Below are 17624 nucleotides of genomic sequence, written 5' to 3' on the forward strand. Positions count from 1 at the left end.
TTGTCACCTCTACGTATGTAGCCCCCACTCATCCTGTTTCCTTCCCTCTATTGACAGGTGCATCTGTTTCCCCCCACTACTCTGGTAGCCCTTATAAGGCTGGAGAGGGTCTGTAAGATGCCTAGACCAGCATAACCCTTTAGGTATTCGGGCCATGACATCCAACTAAGTCCTCAGTACACAATGACCGGACAGCCTGTCATGGCTGCAATGTGCTGTGTGAGAGGCAAAGGCAGGTGGAGTTTAACTCTTTCCTTGGCACTTAGCTCGCTGTACTCCATATATTATTTCTGACTAAATGCAGTATGCTGTTAGGAAATGGTACGATATTTAATGTTCATAGCTTGTGAACTGCCCGAGGAATATAGGCTTAAAATGGGATATTTGGCTAGGTATTGATTAGAAAGTATGAAGAGCACCTCAGATTGGTTTACAACATTATAGAGAGAGCGCTGGGTGCGTTTTAAGTTTGGGGTGTGGTACTGGGTCGGGGTAGAGTTAGGATCCTCTGCCAGGGGGTGTCAGTGTTTGGCACAGTGTGAGCATGCTGCAGCTGTTGTTTGTACCAAGTGTGTAGAACAGCAGAGACTACAGGGTGGAGAAACCTCTCCAACCCTGCTGTCAGATGACCATTCCTGACATAGCTCTGATTTTTCACAAGTAGCAGCTATGACCACAGCAGAAGGCTTTCAAAGTGAGCAGATTATATATATATATATATATATATATATATATACAGTACAACCTCTGGGTTCATGTGGGTTATGATGGCAGCTGTTTTAATTATGGGATCTGGAAGAGTTATTATTTACTTAATAGATGAAAATTGCCTTACTTGCTAACACACATATGTTTATCAAAACAGTGAATATTATTGGCAAGATTTTCCTAGCAAACACATTTCAGTTGTTCTTTCTAAAATAAGCCATCTGTTGTTGTTCATGTCTAGTCTTTGGTTCAGATAATGGCTCTGCTCAGCTCCTACACCTACAAAAGAAAAACTATTTCTTTGTCTCATTTTATACTCTGCACTTCTAAATTAGATCTTTTCTTTCAACAGCTCATACAATTACACCTAATTACAAGCTGTGGCCCTTGACTGGTGAGCATTAAGAATGAAAGTTGTGGTGAACTGGGAGGATTTAAGAGCGAGATTTCTCTTGAGCAATATGTCTGCAAGCTGTACACATCCCTTCATTTACATTGGAGCATTGCAAGCTCTTGGAACACATTTACATTAAAGCATGTTTGTAGGTTCAGCAGATCACATCAGGTAGTAGATTTATTAGTTTAATGGTGAAATGTAGTTGCACCAAGTTTGTGTTGGTGCAAATTTGACATTCAAAAAGTTATTTTCTTTTATTGCAGGTTGATTGAATGTGAAACATGTATTCAAAGTTGGAGGATGATGATGAGTCATACCCATGCTGTATAAAAAAACAAACAAGAACATGTAGTTACCTGGTTGCCATGTGCCTCTATTCATCTATCTGCGCTTAGTTTTTCTGAGACACAGTAGGACAGTGGATGGCATCTATTATTAGAGAACAATTTTGATTCACATCAGTTATATCTTTTCATTCAATAAGACATTATCTATTTCAAGACATTTTCGTTCTTTTTCTTATTTTTTTTTTTAACCTGATGCACATGGGATGTTGGGCACAATAAGTCACTGTGTTTTCTTCCCCTGAACTTAAAATGAACTGAATGTTTCAGTTGTAAACACAAGGCCTTATGTAATGCCCCTTCCCAAACTGTGTTAATAATTCAGGACAATGAACAGAAACTAAAACAGCTTTCAACACACGCAGGTTTCAGTCAGAGAGGATTTATTGGCACAACCGAGCCGTTAGAGAAGTCTGAATATGGAATGTGGGCAGACATCATAAAAGCCCACTGAAATGTCCCTGCTGAAAGGCTGGGTCTTAACTTGTGGCTGTTACCTTGGCTCAAAATTAACTTTGTGGTCTGAGTATTTGTTCAGACATGTGTTCCCTTCTTGGCAATTATTTGAAAGAAGTGTGGGATTTATTCATCATCAGAAGTCATAATCAGAGGCAGATTCCAAAGATATGCGAGTCAGATAGGTTAATCCAAGTCTAAATTAGCCAGTGAATACAGCACTCAGTGTCTGTCTTTGCTCGGTGATGCACTGGCAACGCGTCCAGTGTGTCGTACGTATCAGCCCAGCAAATGTTGGTATAGAAGTGAACACAGAATATGACTGAAATTTTATAGAAACAGGATGAGTACATTCTTGTTTCAGTCATGTTGTATAATGCAAAATGCACCATTTATTTTTTTATATTACAACAGCAACAGCTTTACGCACAATTAAATTAGGTGGATTGATGCTTCAGACATGCGCTGTGGAGGGCCACATGAGACATTTATTATTCTTTGCTCTATTATAGTTACTTGATTATATTTCTTACTAAAACACCAAAAAGGACAATGTACAAGGCTTGCTATGGACTTACCTGAGAGTCTGAAATAAAAACCTTAAAGGTCCCGTGACATGCTGCTTTTTGGATGCTTTTATATAGACCTTAGTGGTCCCCTAATACTGTATCTGAAGTCTCTTTTATATAGACCTTAGTGGTCCCCTAATACTGTATCTGAAGTCTTTTTTATATAGACCTTAGTGGTCCCCTAATACTGTATCTGAAGTCTCTTTTATATAGACCTTAGTGGTCCCCTAATACTGTATCTGAAGTCTCTTTTATATAGACCTTAGTGGTCCCCTAATACTGTATCTGAAGTCTCTTTCTGGAAATTCAGCCTTGGTGCCGAATTACAGCCACTAGAGCCAGTCCCACAATGAGCTTTCCATAGGATGTGCCATTTCTATGTCTGTAGCTTTAAATGCTATTGAGGAGGAGAGAAATTCTCTGGGCGGGCAAAGCAGAGAAAGGGGAGGTAACCTTTCCCCTTATGACGTCATAAGGGCAAGATTCCAGATTGGCCCATCTGAGCTTTCATTTTCTCAAAGGCAGAGCAGGATACCCAGGGCTCGGTTTACACCTATCACCATTTCTAGCCACTGGGGGACCATAGGCAGGCTGGGGGAACGCATATTAATGTTAAATGTTAAAACATCATAAAGTGAAATTTTCATGACATGGGACTTTTAATATAAATACATATAATGTTGCAGAAAAAGCACTGATGTAATTCATAACAACTACAGCTGTATTAAATTCAAGTTTACCAGTTCTAGTGTATTGTGCATGCTGGCTTACTGGTGTGGCTTACTGTAGTACATATTGAGATGCAACCATGGTTAATGATGTTAGTTAAACCCCTGCTACAGTATGACAAATGTTTTATGTTTTGGGCAGAATTCTGATAAAGTACAGATTGTTATCAGAACATCTTAACTTGCCATATTGCCAAGCTGCAACTAATTCCTTTACACTAACATCTCATTCCCACGAAATGACATCTTCACTGCTTTTAATCAGGTTTTCTATTTTTAGGGCCTCGGACATTTACTCTGCTAATTCTGTAAACATTGTTTTCTTGCAGCAGCCAAGTCTCGTATGATCAAAGCCAGAACCAACGGCGATTGCTGCTTGTATATACTGTTGATTCAGCTGTGAGATACTATTGTCGGCTTCATAACTGTTTATTTGACCGTGAATTGTTGCTGTCCTTATCTGTAGTCAGATGGGCTATTGTTTCATTATGTTCCTACGCAAGAGCCTGCTCATTGTGCACACACTTTGTGTTTTACTGGGATACTCTGAACACAATGGAGAAGTCAGCAACTTGTTGAAGTGTTAGTGATCTGTTGATGCAGTGCTAGACGCCATTCGTTTTTTCTTTCCCTTGTTTTTTAGGATTTTAACATGTATATATTGTAAAAGTAAAGTGTTTTTATACTTGGGCTTACATCAAGTAAACTTATTTTTTCCCATAACAAGGCACTGCTCCATTTTTATTCGTGTGGATTTGGTGGAATCTGCAAAATCAGAAGTCATACAATATTTTGCAATTGCAAACAAGAAAAATGTATCTTTTTCTGAAACCTGTTTTTAAAAATAAATTGAAATACTAGGTGAAGGCAGTTTACAGTGCTCTAGCAATGTGTAAGGGATCATTTTTGGCACTGTAGTTTTGCTTCAGAATGCCATGCTTAAGTCACAAATATATACTCATAACACATAGATACTACTATAAAACATACTTTTTCTTGGGGCTGGTATTTCAAAAAATCGATTGTATAGCATATTAAATTATTGTATACAATATGGCACAGTATCTAAAAACTGTACCATGAATCTATGCAAGACATTTACTGTAAGTGTTACAGACTGTACCGCCTATATGTAACACTGTGTAAATGTCTTTGGATTTCTTGAATTATGTGTCAAAGAGAATTTCTTCTGTCAGCTCCACACCCACTGATAGTATTGAGCCTTTGCATGGGACAGTTGTCCAGCGTTAGAGTGGGAGTGAGATGGATGGGAGTTCTCAAAACAAGTTGGTGGGGACTCATCGCTTTTCGAAAAAAGGAAATGACTAATGACGATGACATGAAACATCAAAGTGTGAATGTGGATTGAAGAGTCTCACACTTTGCTATTGTTTGTGTGCACAGTGTAAAAACAACATCAAGAGATCTTTTACCATTTTTATTCCACTGTAATGGCTTCAGCTATTTCTTTTAAGCAGTCACAGTACATTTGTCAGTGAACTGCTCCTGCTCCCAAGATGCAAAGAATTTACTTTGATGTAATCATTCACAATAAAAATAAAAGGCTCATCAATTTTGAAATGGACATTTTATTTTTGTAAATGTGCAGGATAATTATCAACGTCTATTAAAACTTCCCTGAGGGTTGGAAACACTTAGCGCTGCGTGCTGCTGCAAGCTGGAAAACAACGCTGTGTGAGAGCTTTGCTTGATGACTGGGAGTGTTGTCAGTCACAGTCCATGGTTTGATGATGTTTTTCTGTTGCTGTGTACCTCGCAGGGAACGGTTTTGTTAACCCCAGGGGCTCTCCGGGCGTCCTCAGCACACCCAGCGGCAATGGCCTGGGTAAAGTCATGCCCACCAAGTCTCCACCACCCCCTGGAGGGAACATGGGAATGGGAGGCCGCAAGCCAGACCTAAGGGTTGTTATCCCTCCATCTAGCAAAGGGATGATGCCCCCACTGGTGAGTACAGAGCACACCACTGCACACAAGCATCACCAGCTCAAGTACCTTTAAGTACCTCTGCTGCAGGGCGGACCAGAGCTTTGTTTAGTGTCATCGAGACTTTCATAGCAGAATGTTCGTCGGGATTTTGCCACGACCGTTTTTGATATTATCACATCAATGCAGCGAGCAAAGGACTGTTTAAATGTTTATCTGCCAAGTGGGACTCTCTCACAGTGTGCAGGCCACACCTGAGCAGCGTTCTTCTTGTGCTGCATTCTTCTTTTATCGCCTCTGTTAACATGTGGGCAGAGGCAAGAATCTGCAGCCCAGTTGTCATAACTCGCACTCTAGTATTCACATTTAAATGAGAGGCTTTCTCTAATTACAATAATGAACGTGCAGAGCGCTCTGACCACAGCAAACACCTGAGGCTAAACTAGTCTCCCCTGGCCATAAATCAACATTCGGAAAAAAAACTACAAGTGTGGGACTTTCAGACAGCGGCCAGCAAATATTCTATTTCCAACTTTGTGTGTTGCTAGTGTTGCCAGCAACAGGAGCCACTCCAGGAAAATGATTGTGTTTGGTAAATAAACCTTGTGTTACTGTGGGTGCTCCTCCTTTGCAGAGCTTCAACTAGCCTGGAGCAGTTTTTAAACAACTGTGTGTTACCATGTCGGCATGTGGAATCGGTAGAGCAGGACAGGTTGTGTAGTAAGAGGTCTGAAACAGGTTAGGCAGGTAGGTTCTTTTGGACTGGTGGAGGCTGTGGAGGGCGCTAGCTGTGGCAGGTCTGCAGACAGCCTGTCATTAGGCCATAATGGTATTAAATTAATCACATCTCAGTGTGACAGAGTGTAGATGAAGACTTAATCAGGGGCCCAGGGTGTGAGCCAGATAATATCTTGTCGCCCTTGTCGTGTCTTCCTGCCGCTATTGATTGAGTGTGGGTATTAAGACAGCCCTGGCCTGGTCACAGTATGTCCCACAGCACAGAAAAGATGGAAGATGGGCTTCTGGTTCCTCTTTCAGCACAGGGAGGATTTGAAATACTCTTACTAAGTACTATGCAGTCATTGTTGGTACCAGTAAAGAAACTTCATATGTAATTTCTGTTGACTACGAGATGATTGCAGTGTTATTTAGAATCAGATGAGTGTTAGTCAGTATCCAGGATAATTCTGTACTTGCTGTTCCTAACTTCACCGGCATTTGTCCAGGATTTGACTGCTTCTTCTTCGTCATTTACAAGATAAAGACAAGTTAATTGGGTTCCCATGCTTTGGACAGATTGGTTCATGAGTATAACAACAGACTAAAGACGTAAAATTAGTGTGATTTCACAATGACTGCAGAAGTCATCCACGCTTATACAGGGCGATTTACAGGCGTTTTTGCTTCTTTTCTGTAACCCTGCCTCTCTTCTTCTCTTCTGTTGAGGGCAGTCGGAGGAGGAGGAAATGGATTTGGTGAGTTTTGACAGATGCCTGGGCAAATGGCTAAAATGTGAACATGCTTCTGGTAATCACACATGCAAGACTAAAGGCAGTGCTCAAACCGGAGATTGGCTCTCTTAGAACTGCCAGCAATAATACATTTGGAAAAAATAAAAACGTTTTGTCACTGCATGTTTTGGGTTTGGCCTGTGAAAATTGCCTCAGCCTGTTAAATTGGCTCCTCCATACTCAACACGTCAATGTTAGTCATATACCACCAGGAGTGTGTGTGTGTGTGTCAGAGAGAGAGAGAGAGAGAGAGAGAGAGAGAGAGAGAGAGAGAGAGAGAGAGAGAGAGGGAAAGCTACGCGCTAATTAATGTTATATTTTTTTAAACCATTATCTTGTTATCACAGTCTGAAAAGTTTAGGAATTAAAAAAGTGCTGGGTAGAAATCTAAATAATTTGTATTTTTTCTAAGTAAGAGGAGATTACATCATTTTAAATGACATCATGCTGTGAGATACTTGGGGTTTGGTGAAGTCATCTGGCTGGAGAGTGTTGGAACAATGCAAGGAAGCCATCAACTAGATCATGATGCAACGCTGCTTCAGACGTAACCGCTGGCAGCTGCGCATATGTTTATTCCATTGTACTCTGGAGATCTGTTACAGTATTGTTCTAAACTGTCTGCATTTGATTAGTGGAGTTGGAGTGTGTGCATTTGTAGCTCACAGCATAGTTTGCTGCATGACCACACCGTGCTGTGTAGGTGTGTGTTTGTGTGGACTGCATGCCGGTCACTGCACTAAAAACCACTCGAGCTTTACTGTACGTCACTCTGGGATTATTCCTTTGCACTCTCTCAGTTAAGAATTGTTTATTTGATTGCAAAACTGATCACTAGACTCCCTTTGATTTGTCACACTCTAAATGTTCAGGCAATAGATGCTGTGGAAGGCGTTTCTAACCTGCACTATCCCTATAACAGTGTTCTTTTTCATGTCTAACAAAGTAAACTTGTTAAGCAGATTGTAGTAAATCTGATTAATAATTTGTTGTGCCTGTAGCTGCGTGTCGGTTCTTGTGATGATGACTACATCTGTCAGTTAAAGTCCACTTAAAATATATTTATTGTGATTACTGAAATCTTTTAATATTGTACACTTTGAAAGCCCATGGTAACCATAAATTTGTATATATATATATATATATATATATATATATATATATATATATATATATATATATATATATATATATATATAAATAAGTATATCTGCAGTGTGTTGTATACATACCCATATATTTAGTGAACAATATCTGGATGAATATCAGAAAATCCCTATATTTAAAAGTTATTGAATATTTCTTTCTGTGTATTTATCCTATTTTTTACATTTAAAAAAAAAATCCTAAAGCTAACAATGAATCAGAATATTGACTTCCATGAAGCTACACCGCCACCTAGTGGCCGCGCTTATTATTACACTCATATCACAAAATGTATAGTAAATCCCAAATTAAAATGTGTAGGCTCTAAATTAAATGTCTTAAATATAAGAAAATGTGTCCATTGCACAATATTAGAGCGTGATGTTTTAAGCGTTACAATTTGGTCTTATGCGTTTTCTTTGTTTGTTTTTTTGTGTCTTGCAGAACACCCAGAGGATAAGCAGCTCCCAGTCCACCCAGTCGCTGGCCACTCCAGTAGTTTCTGTAACCACCCCCAGCTTACCCCCACAGGGCCTGGTCTACTCGGGCATGCCCACCTCCTACAACCCTGCTGGTGAGTCTGGCCTAGCTCTCCCCTCGGACTGAAAACAACCGCCTGTTTGTACTTCACGTTGTTGGTTCTTGCTCTTTTCTCAGTGGTACATGCATGGTGTTGTAGCTGAAATGAGTTCTCACTGTGTGTGGCTGCTTTTGTTTTTTACAGAGTTCTCCCTGAGCAGTGCAGAGATCTCTTCCCTACAGGGCTTCAGCTCTCCTGGGCTCTCACTGGGCTCCATGTCGGCATGGCAACAGCATCAACTGGGCCAGGCAGCTCTTAATTCTTTGGTGTGAGTTACACACCTCCAAACAAAGGCACACTCGCCAGACGCCCTCACATAAAAGCAACACCCACTGTGCTCTGTGATATCATGCTGAATCACACATCTACATATTCCTGACTTTTTCTTCACATTTCTGCACCTTGCATTTGTTGTCTCATTTTTTCGACTGAACACAAAATATCATGCTTATCTTCTCTGCAGTGGTGGAGGTCACCTACCTCAGGGCTCCAACCTCTCCATCAACACCAGCCAGAGCATAAACATCAAGTCTGAGCCCATTTCGCCGCCACGGGAGCGTGTCACCCCATCTGGCTTCCCTCCTCAGCAACCGCAGCAAGGGTCCAGCCGACAGGACGTTCTGGGACGTTCACCTGCAGACAGCCTCAGCTCCTCCTGTAGCTCTTACGACGGCAGCGATCGTGAGGACCACCGGCCAGACTTCCACTCCCCGCTGGGACTGGGCAGACCCCCTCCTGGCTCTGAGGACAGAGAGAGCCCCTCGGTCAAGCGCTTGCGCATGGACACATGGGTGACATAAAGAGCCCCTATCAAGCCTCCAGTCACCAGCCAGTCAGAGAGGGGGAGGGGTTAGACATGGAGATACAAGAAAGAGCAAGGGTCCTTAGAGCTATCATTATTATACTATTATTCAACTCCATTTCAATTTGTAAGACTGAGTGGCAAATGTTATAAGACGTGTTAGGACATATCAAAAGTAAATTCTCAAACTGACACTGAGTAAGATTCAAAAACAAATCTGTTAGCTGGACTGAATTATATGCACAAGCAGGTGGTATCAGGTACTCGGTGCAATTCAGATGAGGTTTGCAGAAGAGAGATGTTCAAAGGATATTGTTAAACAATAGGCGGTAGATTATTCTATTATTATAGTCACTGGTCTAGTCAGACACTTACATGTAGTTGCTGTATTGCTGTTGTGCTCGCAAATTGCAAACAATCAGAGAAAGTCGTGTTGCTTTCAGGCTGAGGACCCTTACATATGATGTTCACTGCAAGAACTATCTTTTAAAATCATGCTGTAACCACACAAGACCTTTATCTCAAGTGGCCTCTTGTAATTTATTGATTCATTCGATCAGGAGATACAGAGAACACAGAGTTAATTAAGACTATACAGTCATTTTGATTACACAGTAAATAATTGCAACAGTTGAGACAACTTTAGTGAATAAATGAAACAACACTGCTGGAGGTAAAAACAAAATAGCAACAGAATTTATTGCAATAATGACATACTATTCATTTTATAATTTAAAAGAGTGGGATATATACATGTGCAATTAAAATAATGCGAACCTGTCCAGTTGAACTGGTGAGAAAATCAACATGTTCACATTTGTGTAACAGTTCATCAGTAATATAAGCCAAAGCTGTTCTTTTGTGTCGTTTTGTACAGTTGCTACGGTTTCCTAACAATTCACTCAAACGCACCATTTCTTTCATCATAGTTTTATTTTTATTGTGCTTTATTGCAAACAGTGTAAAGTCGTGTGAACCAGATCTTGAATCAATATCTAAAGCCATGAAAATTTGCTGTTCTGTTTGTTATAATTGATAATTTGAGCCAAACAGTTTCTTGTGTTGTGTAAATAGCGACTTTAATATATATCACCAGGGGGTGAGTACATACTGAAAGTACTGTACAACCACCGTTTTCAAGAAAAGTATATTTTTGTGGATTACAGCCAAGTTTACAAGAGTAGACCCTTAAAAAGTAGATCATTCACTGGTCAATATTTGCTATTTTGTTCATTTTACTGTAATCTCTTCTAAATTGAATTATCAACATAACCTCCCATGTGTTTTACTTCCAGATAGTCAATTTGTTTTCTCTCTCTTTATAAGTGATGACCTGTTATGTCCTGAAGACATTGTAATAACAATGCTGTGAGGTTGAGGTTACACTATTTTCAAATTTGTGAAGGATAGCCACAAGGCTAGGGGAAATAGGGTTTCTTCCCTCCTATTGTAGTTGTATACCAGCAGCTGCTGAATACACTGCCAGCATTCAAACCCAAGGTCCCAGCCCCATAATGAAGAATAATCTATTGTTATTGCATGTAGCTCAACTGAAAAGACATGCAAGCTATCAAGCTCTTTCCACTATCCTGTTATTGGTTCATTGAATCACAGCATACATAAACGTGGTAGAATGGGCTGCTGAGCCTCACACAAAACTAATCGTGCCTCTGCTCATATGTGGTTGTAAATATCACAGTCAGTCATAATTATGTATAAAAATACTCATGTGTTTCCTTAATTGGCCCCAGACATTTTATCTTATATCAATTCCCTATTACTAGTCAGACTACTATATGCCTAGGAACCTTAGGAGCCAGAAAAGTGAAAATCTGAAGGCGTTGAAGTCATGTGACGCGGAAAGTGTTGCGACGATGTTATCACACCGTGCAGAGAGCGGGGGGGGGGTGGGCTGTGACTTTTTTTCTTCTCCATCATCACAGAAGCAAATAATTCAGCAGCTAATTTATTACAACAACAACACAATGTCATTGTCAATGACTTCAATCTCACTGCTGGATTGCACACATTTGTATGAGTTGTTTGCTGAAAGGCATCGCTCTGCATTCGCCGTGGCATATCTTGTGTGTGCTTCTGAGATTTCTCCGCCCCATTATCAGCTCCATGGTAGTTTTCACTATACAACCGCAATGATCTATGCAGTTTTTGCTCCAATTCACACAACATATATATATATTCAGAATATGATGTCATTACAGGTGACATTTAGTCCACAAAGCTTCAGGAAGAAGAGCATCTGAGGATTGACTGTTATCCTGAAGTGCCACAGCTGGAGGTTGCTGAACTACAAGTTACATATAAAACATTTTATTAAACAATTAATTTGAATACCCCGGAGCAATCTCTTCATGTTCAAATACATTGGTCGATATACTTTACATAATGTATAGTAATCCATAATGTAATCCAGTTTAACACAGCAGGTGAAAATAGCAATAATAAATGACTACAACTAAAATAGCCTGCCTGTAATGGCAGCACCACCTCATAGTTGAGCACATACTTTAGCACTTGATAACATATCAGGGAATTTTGTAGTTTGTCTATCTATATGCACGGTTAGGAAATGCCTTATCCCAAAGAAAAATTATATATACCATTTTATTTTATTTTCTCTCGGTAAAAAAAAAAAAGACAATGCAGATATTACTCAAACTTGACCAGACCTGCCTCTTCTCAGAAAAGACCCACACAAGAACATGCACGGTGAATGCACTGTGATACACTTTGCTCTTTTGGTCCATGTCCAAATTGTGCACAACTGATGAATGTGAAAGGAAAGGGTAATCAATGAACCTTTGTATAGGACTTTCTTCACTTTGCTGTGTAAAAGTACACTGCTTTGCTTCATGGCTTTTATAAACAGAACTACGTGTTTGGTAAGTGTTTGTAGTTGATAGTTCACTTAACTAAAGAAGCTGTTTCCGGTTTGAATGCTCAGACCGTTTGGCGGCACAAGCTGGACTTTGTTGCCAATAATGAAATTATTTGTTTCAAAATCGAAAGAGATTTTAAGTTCATCTACATTTTCTTTCCCTTGAATGTGTTTTATTTTCATCAGACAATAAATATTCAAGTGAACTTTTTATTAAACAATTAAGATACTATGCTAGATATTGTTGTACAAAATTTGTATTCTTAACAAAAGTACAAATATTGGCTTTCAATGTGTAATTTAGATTATCTCTCTTATTCTGTATAAAATGAAGTAAACAACTCTTACATAGAATTTGTTCTCCTGTGAAGTCCCAAACAGTAGAAACTGTCAACTTTATTAAACACCTCAGTGTATGCTCAATCTGAACTCAATGTCTATTCATCTTTGAAGTTTGCCTAGAATTGGCATTTTATTTACTGCACGCATCAGCTAGCCTACACTGCCATTGTCCATCACACAGTGTTACAAACTGCAATATGGTGTTAAATATGTAAAAGTAGTAGTAGTAGTACTAGGCTACTACAGTGTTAAAACTTTTCATTACAAGCAAAAGTCCTGCATCTAAAATCTTACTAAAGTAAAAGTCCAAATGTAAAAAGTAAGAGTTCTCATTATGAGTGTATCAGATTATATTGTTGGATGATTTACATGTAAGCATCTTTTTGATGTAGTTGGTCACGGTGGAGATCATTTTAACTGATATGGTTGGGTAGTTTCAGATGTTTTAAATGAACATCAGGATCTGCAAAGTAATTATAACTGTAGGCTATAATAAAAATAACAATATTCACAGCTAAACTAGTGTAGGTCTACTTAAAATATGAAGTACCATAAAATGGAAATAGGCTACTTTTACTTTAGTACTTCAAAATTGTATTTACTACAATGTTTTAGTAAATATATTTAGTTACTTTTCACCAATGGTGACAGCAGCACTTGTCTAAAGCTACAAGATATAGGCTTTTGTAATTTAGAAGTTAGCCTTTAGCTGATTCCGATAATAATTTGAAGACCGTCGAATCAGTATTTCTTAGCTTCTTTTTGGACTGCACATAATATGGATGCGTATACAGATCAAATGCAAGCAAGATGGTCCGTGTTTCACAGGTGACATCTAGTGATATTTCCCTATTAGAACAGTTTTGCAAGACGACTTCGTGTATGTCCACAATATCGCCAGCAGGAGGCACTCTAATATTATACAATGCATCAACACCAATGACAATCAACACAGAATGAGTACTGTAGGTTGCTGTTGATATCATGGATGTGGTTGTGATACCTTGTTAGCTGAGGTAAAGGTAAGTTGGGAAACCACTAGTATCGCATTGCCAGTAAAGCTAACGACTCCCAACAACTGGAGAGAATTCAGTTGCCTTTACAGTGTCAAATCATAACAGACGTTATCTCAGGACACTTTACAGATAGAGTAGGTCTTGGTCTAACGTTAGAATAGCTACACTATAACGTTAGAACATTAGCTAAAAAAAACTAACCTTCAGGTACTGTAGCGTAGCTAGCAGGTTATTTTAATGGTTTAACCTGTTAGTCGATCTTTCTAAAGAAAATAATGTGTTTTAAATATGAAAAGGGTAAGTTTAATCATTTAAAAAACAAAACAATGTACGGCGAGTAACAGCAACATGGTAAAATGTGCATTAAATTCTAAGGTAAGAAACATTGTGAATGCGTAATGAAATATGATGCATTGCTAACTTATGCGAGCTATGTTATACAAAGTTAAAGCACTTCTTGTGTAAAAGTAGATTTGACTACCGGTACTTACAGTTGTTTGCTGAAGTTCAATTTTGAATGCTGAATAAGTTAATTGCATTTTCTATATTACTGTATACGTATTACTGACCTAACGTTAGGCTACTTATATTTAAACTCAATAAAATTTAGTGGCAAAACATACACTGTGAGACCAACAGGAGCTTTAGGTTAGCTGACAACCTCAGTCTTTCATGGTTGTTTTCAGTGTAAAGGCTTGCATGTGCATCACTCAGTATATTTGTCCCAAAGTGCATGTTCTTGGCTTCCTGACCATCAGACCAGCTGTGCTGCAGGCTGGCACAGGTCCAGTGTGCATGTGTAGAGTAACTATGTGAGGGTTTGGGCTTTTTGAGTTGTGTGAGAAGGAGGGCGACAGGCCACCTGCCATAGAGGATTGCCCTGTTTGGATCCCCAGCCCTGCCTTTTAACTGGGAGCCAAGTTGAGGTTCTTTCATGTGGGCCTGATCTCCTTAAGACATCAGCAAATATTGAACAAGACTCAGTCCAGACACATCTGTTGTCATATAGTCTCCACTGTTAGGCACAGACAAGGAGAGAGAGTGCGAACACCAGTGGGTCTGTTGCATTAGCTTCGATGTGTGGACAGAAAGCTATAGTTTATACTTTGCAAACACAAATGCTAACTTTTTACGAGCTTAGGCTAAACCATGTTCCACTGTAAACAAATATGGGGCTGTGTGAAAGAAATGGAGTTTGGTATGACAAGGCAGCCACTGACTGCCAGATTTGGGCTGAAGATCAGAAATGAGATAAGACGAACAGATAGCCAACATTTAATATCCCTCAGTCATGTTGTAGAATCAGTCAGCAGTATTTTGGGACCGTTTTGGACAGATAAGAAGGACAGTTGTATTTTAGAATTAGGATAGATTATGGAATTAAGTACTTTTCTCAAATACTTGGAGCTATAAGAGAACGCATATTAGAGGAAGTGTAATGCATGCAAAACTTAAAACAGACAAAAAGCCTCACAAATGCAAATACATATTCTTGAATCAACAGTAAACAGACTGATTGGCACACAATAAACAGGCTGTTTAACTTGCTGTACTGTGAGCTGAACTGTTTCATCATAGTTTTGGTGTGTCAGTGTGCATTTAATATCCTGCAACTGTGTCTTAATATACTTTATATTTGTTGTCAGATTTTCAGGTTTTTCTGATCCCACATAACTGAAGTCATACAGCTCCATCCATCACAAAAAAACTTGGGTAGGAATTGGGTTGAGTCAACACTCACAGCATTCTCATAGTCGTTGAAACTCACCTTGTGCGACTGGTATAGCTAGTTACACCCAGTCCTGCCTGCCCACCAATCACCTGCCTTAAAAGTTGTCTTGAAGCAGGAAAGGGCACTAACTACATATTGTGTTGCCTGCAACCCTTCCTCATTGACATCATAGTTAGGATGGTTGAGCTGCCTCTGAAATTTACTGGTACTCTCGGTGGAGACTGATTTAGTCTGTGGCTTTGTCAAGCTGTTCGGTGGAGGTCAACTGGACAGGTATAGTATCATGTTTTTGTTGTCTAAATTATAGTAGAACAATCCAGGAGGTAATGCCATGTAGAATTATTTAGGTAAAGTAGTTTATTGAGAAATGTTTGTGTGATCAGATATTAGGCCTTAGTATGATAATGATAATGACTGTAATGAATGTAGCCTGCCAACTACACTTGGTTTTGCTGATTTAATGTAGTTATAGGTAGGCATTGTTTGTGTTTTATTACAATATGTTAAGGCAGAGAATTGGCCTAAGTACACTTTCAGATAGCAGACAAAGAATATAGATGTCTTTACTTTTGTCTGTGTATGGTGAAAAATCCTCCGAAGCGCTTAATCTGCCACTGTGTTACTACTTTTTGACCTACTGTAGAGTAATACATTGCTTTTACAATTATTTTTTGAGTCAGGTGTCAGACAGGGAATCTAATGTACTAGGACACAATAGGAAAATATGATTTAATCCTTGATCAATGGCCACCTTGAATACATTTTAAATTTGGCTTTTGTAGTTGATATCATTTCCATGGACTGAGTCTACTGCAGATAGGACACCTTGGTGTATTGTCTTAGGCCTGTACACATCTAACACAAGGGATCTTAATCGCACAGTTTTTTTTTATGTGAAAGTTATCACTCAAGATGGATGTCAAGAAAAAGACCTTCTTGGAGAACTTGCGTCTCAAAACTAAGTTGGTCAACCTGAAGAAGCCAGGGAAGAAGGCCTTTGGAAAGCGTGGAAAGAAGCTGGCTCATCGGCGCAGTATTTCTGTACCAGACCTAAGGTTTGTGCCAGCTGAAGGATTTTCTACAAACAGTGCCACTCCTTCTGATGCCTTCTCCTTCAGCAACTCCCGTGGTGAGAGTGATACTGATTCCGTTGCCAGTGGCTCCGTCGTCGATGGACTCCTTTTCACAGACAAACTGAACGATTCATTCCCAGAAAGTAGACTCAAAGTTCCCATAGATCGCACAGCTGCTGCTTTGAATAGAATAAGTTCACCAGTGGGGACACCAAGACTTCATGAGGAAATTGAAAATACGATAAATCCAGGCTCACAGAAAACAATGAACTTGACTCGAGAAGGGCTAAGAGCCATGGGGAATGCACCTATATTTACTTTTGACCCTATTCCTAAACCAAGAAGTGTTTTTACCAATGCACTTCCACCAAGACCAGACATTGTAGGGAAAGAGAATCTCTCTGGTGAAGACACCCCAACAGCCATAGTGCCTTCAAGTGCTGTTGCTGCAGTATTGGCAAGAGCAAGCTCAATGGGAGAACAAATGAAGCCTTACACAGAAAAGAGGACCACAGCATTTGAGTATAGAGAGTCATCATCTGAAAAAGGAACTCCACCAGCAACCAGAGCAAATGCTCAGGGTACACCTTTGGAGAGTGCAGATGGTACCTCTTCACCTCCTTCCTGTGGTAGTCCCAGTGAGGAGCGAGTCAACATGCCCTGGACGACAGACTCGGATGATCTTGACCGTGAACTTTGCTCTTACGTTTTGACGGAAGAGGCTCCGCTAGAAGAAGCCCAGCCTGAGGAGGAGCTAGAAGAAACGACAGAGGTCAGTTTCATTACAACTGTATTTTACTACATGTATAATAAGACAATCCTATTCTTCTTTGAAATCTGCATGTAATGTAATGTTATTTACAATTTGTATTCAGATGTCAAATTAGTGATTTCCTATCACAGGGATTAATCAAACAGATGGAAATCCAAACTAATCCAGTCTTGTGCATATACTGTTAGAGCCCCTACTGTTGTAGAAACTTAGAAGTGTTAGTCTGATAGGAATTGGATAAAAGTTTGCAAGCTCCAGCGCTGTAGTCAATAGCATGTTATATATTCTTACATCGGTCATATTTACATACTTTTATTTCACTTTCAAATAGTTTGGTTTTTCACACACTTCAGCTGTTATGCTGAGAGTTATCTTCAGCCTCTTATATGGTGAATGCCATGAAATCGATATTCCTTTTCTAAACCTGAGCTTAGGTTTGTGGTTTTATTACACTTAATCCCTATAGCACTGCCATATAGACATAGTGTATATTCTATATCCCATTGTGACGGTAACTATTCGTTCTACTGGTGCTACATATCAAAAAGATCCTCTGATGGTTGGTGTTAAATGTAAAGTGACCACATGGGATTTGACTTTATACAGCC

General features: G+C 39.5%; 2 protein-coding genes across 16 annotated transcripts in view; both read left to right on the forward strand.

Moving 5' to 3' along the window:
- Nucleotides 1–12510, forward strand: part of mef2aa (myocyte enhancer factor 2aa) — a 64507-nt gene extending 51997 nt beyond the window's left edge. For 5 of the 9 annotated variants that reach the window (XM_039808406.1, XM_039808411.1, XM_039808405.1 and 2 more), the window contains 6 exons: nt 1061–1102; nt 4983–5167; nt 6598–6621; nt 8248–8377; nt 8528–8651; nt 8847–12510. In XM_039808406.1, the coding sequence (XP_039664340.1) occupies nt 1061–1102; nt 4983–5167; nt 6598–6621; nt 8248–8377; nt 8528–8651; nt 8847–9183 (842 nt within the window). In that variant the 3' untranslated portion in view covers nt 9184–12510. The remainder of the gene's footprint in view (nt 1–1060; nt 1103–4982; nt 5168–6597; nt 6622–8247; nt 8378–8527; nt 8652–8846) is intronic. The other 4 variants (XM_039808413.1, XM_039808408.1, XM_039808409.1 and 1 more) reach the window with 3 other exon arrangements.
- Nucleotides 12511–13348: 838 nt separating this feature from the next.
- mctp2a (multiple C2 domains, transmembrane 2a) overlaps nt 13349–17624 on the forward strand; it is a 33509-nt gene continuing 29233 nt past the window's right edge. Inside the window, exons 1-2 of one of the 7 annotated variants that reach the window (XM_039809631.1) lie at nt 13349–13445; nt 15086–17016. In XM_039809631.1, the coding sequence (XP_039665565.1) occupies nt 16084–17016 (933 nt within the window). In that variant the 5' untranslated portion in view covers nt 13349–13445; nt 15086–16083. The other 6 variants (XM_039809635.1, XM_039809634.1, XM_039809633.1 and 3 more) reach the window with 6 other exon arrangements.

This window comes from Perca fluviatilis, chromosome 8, assembly GCF_010015445.1.
Source record: "Perca fluviatilis chromosome 8, GENO_Pfluv_1.0, whole genome shotgun sequence".
Lineage (NCBI taxonomy): Eukaryota > Metazoa > Chordata > Actinopteri > Perciformes > Percidae > Perca > Perca fluviatilis.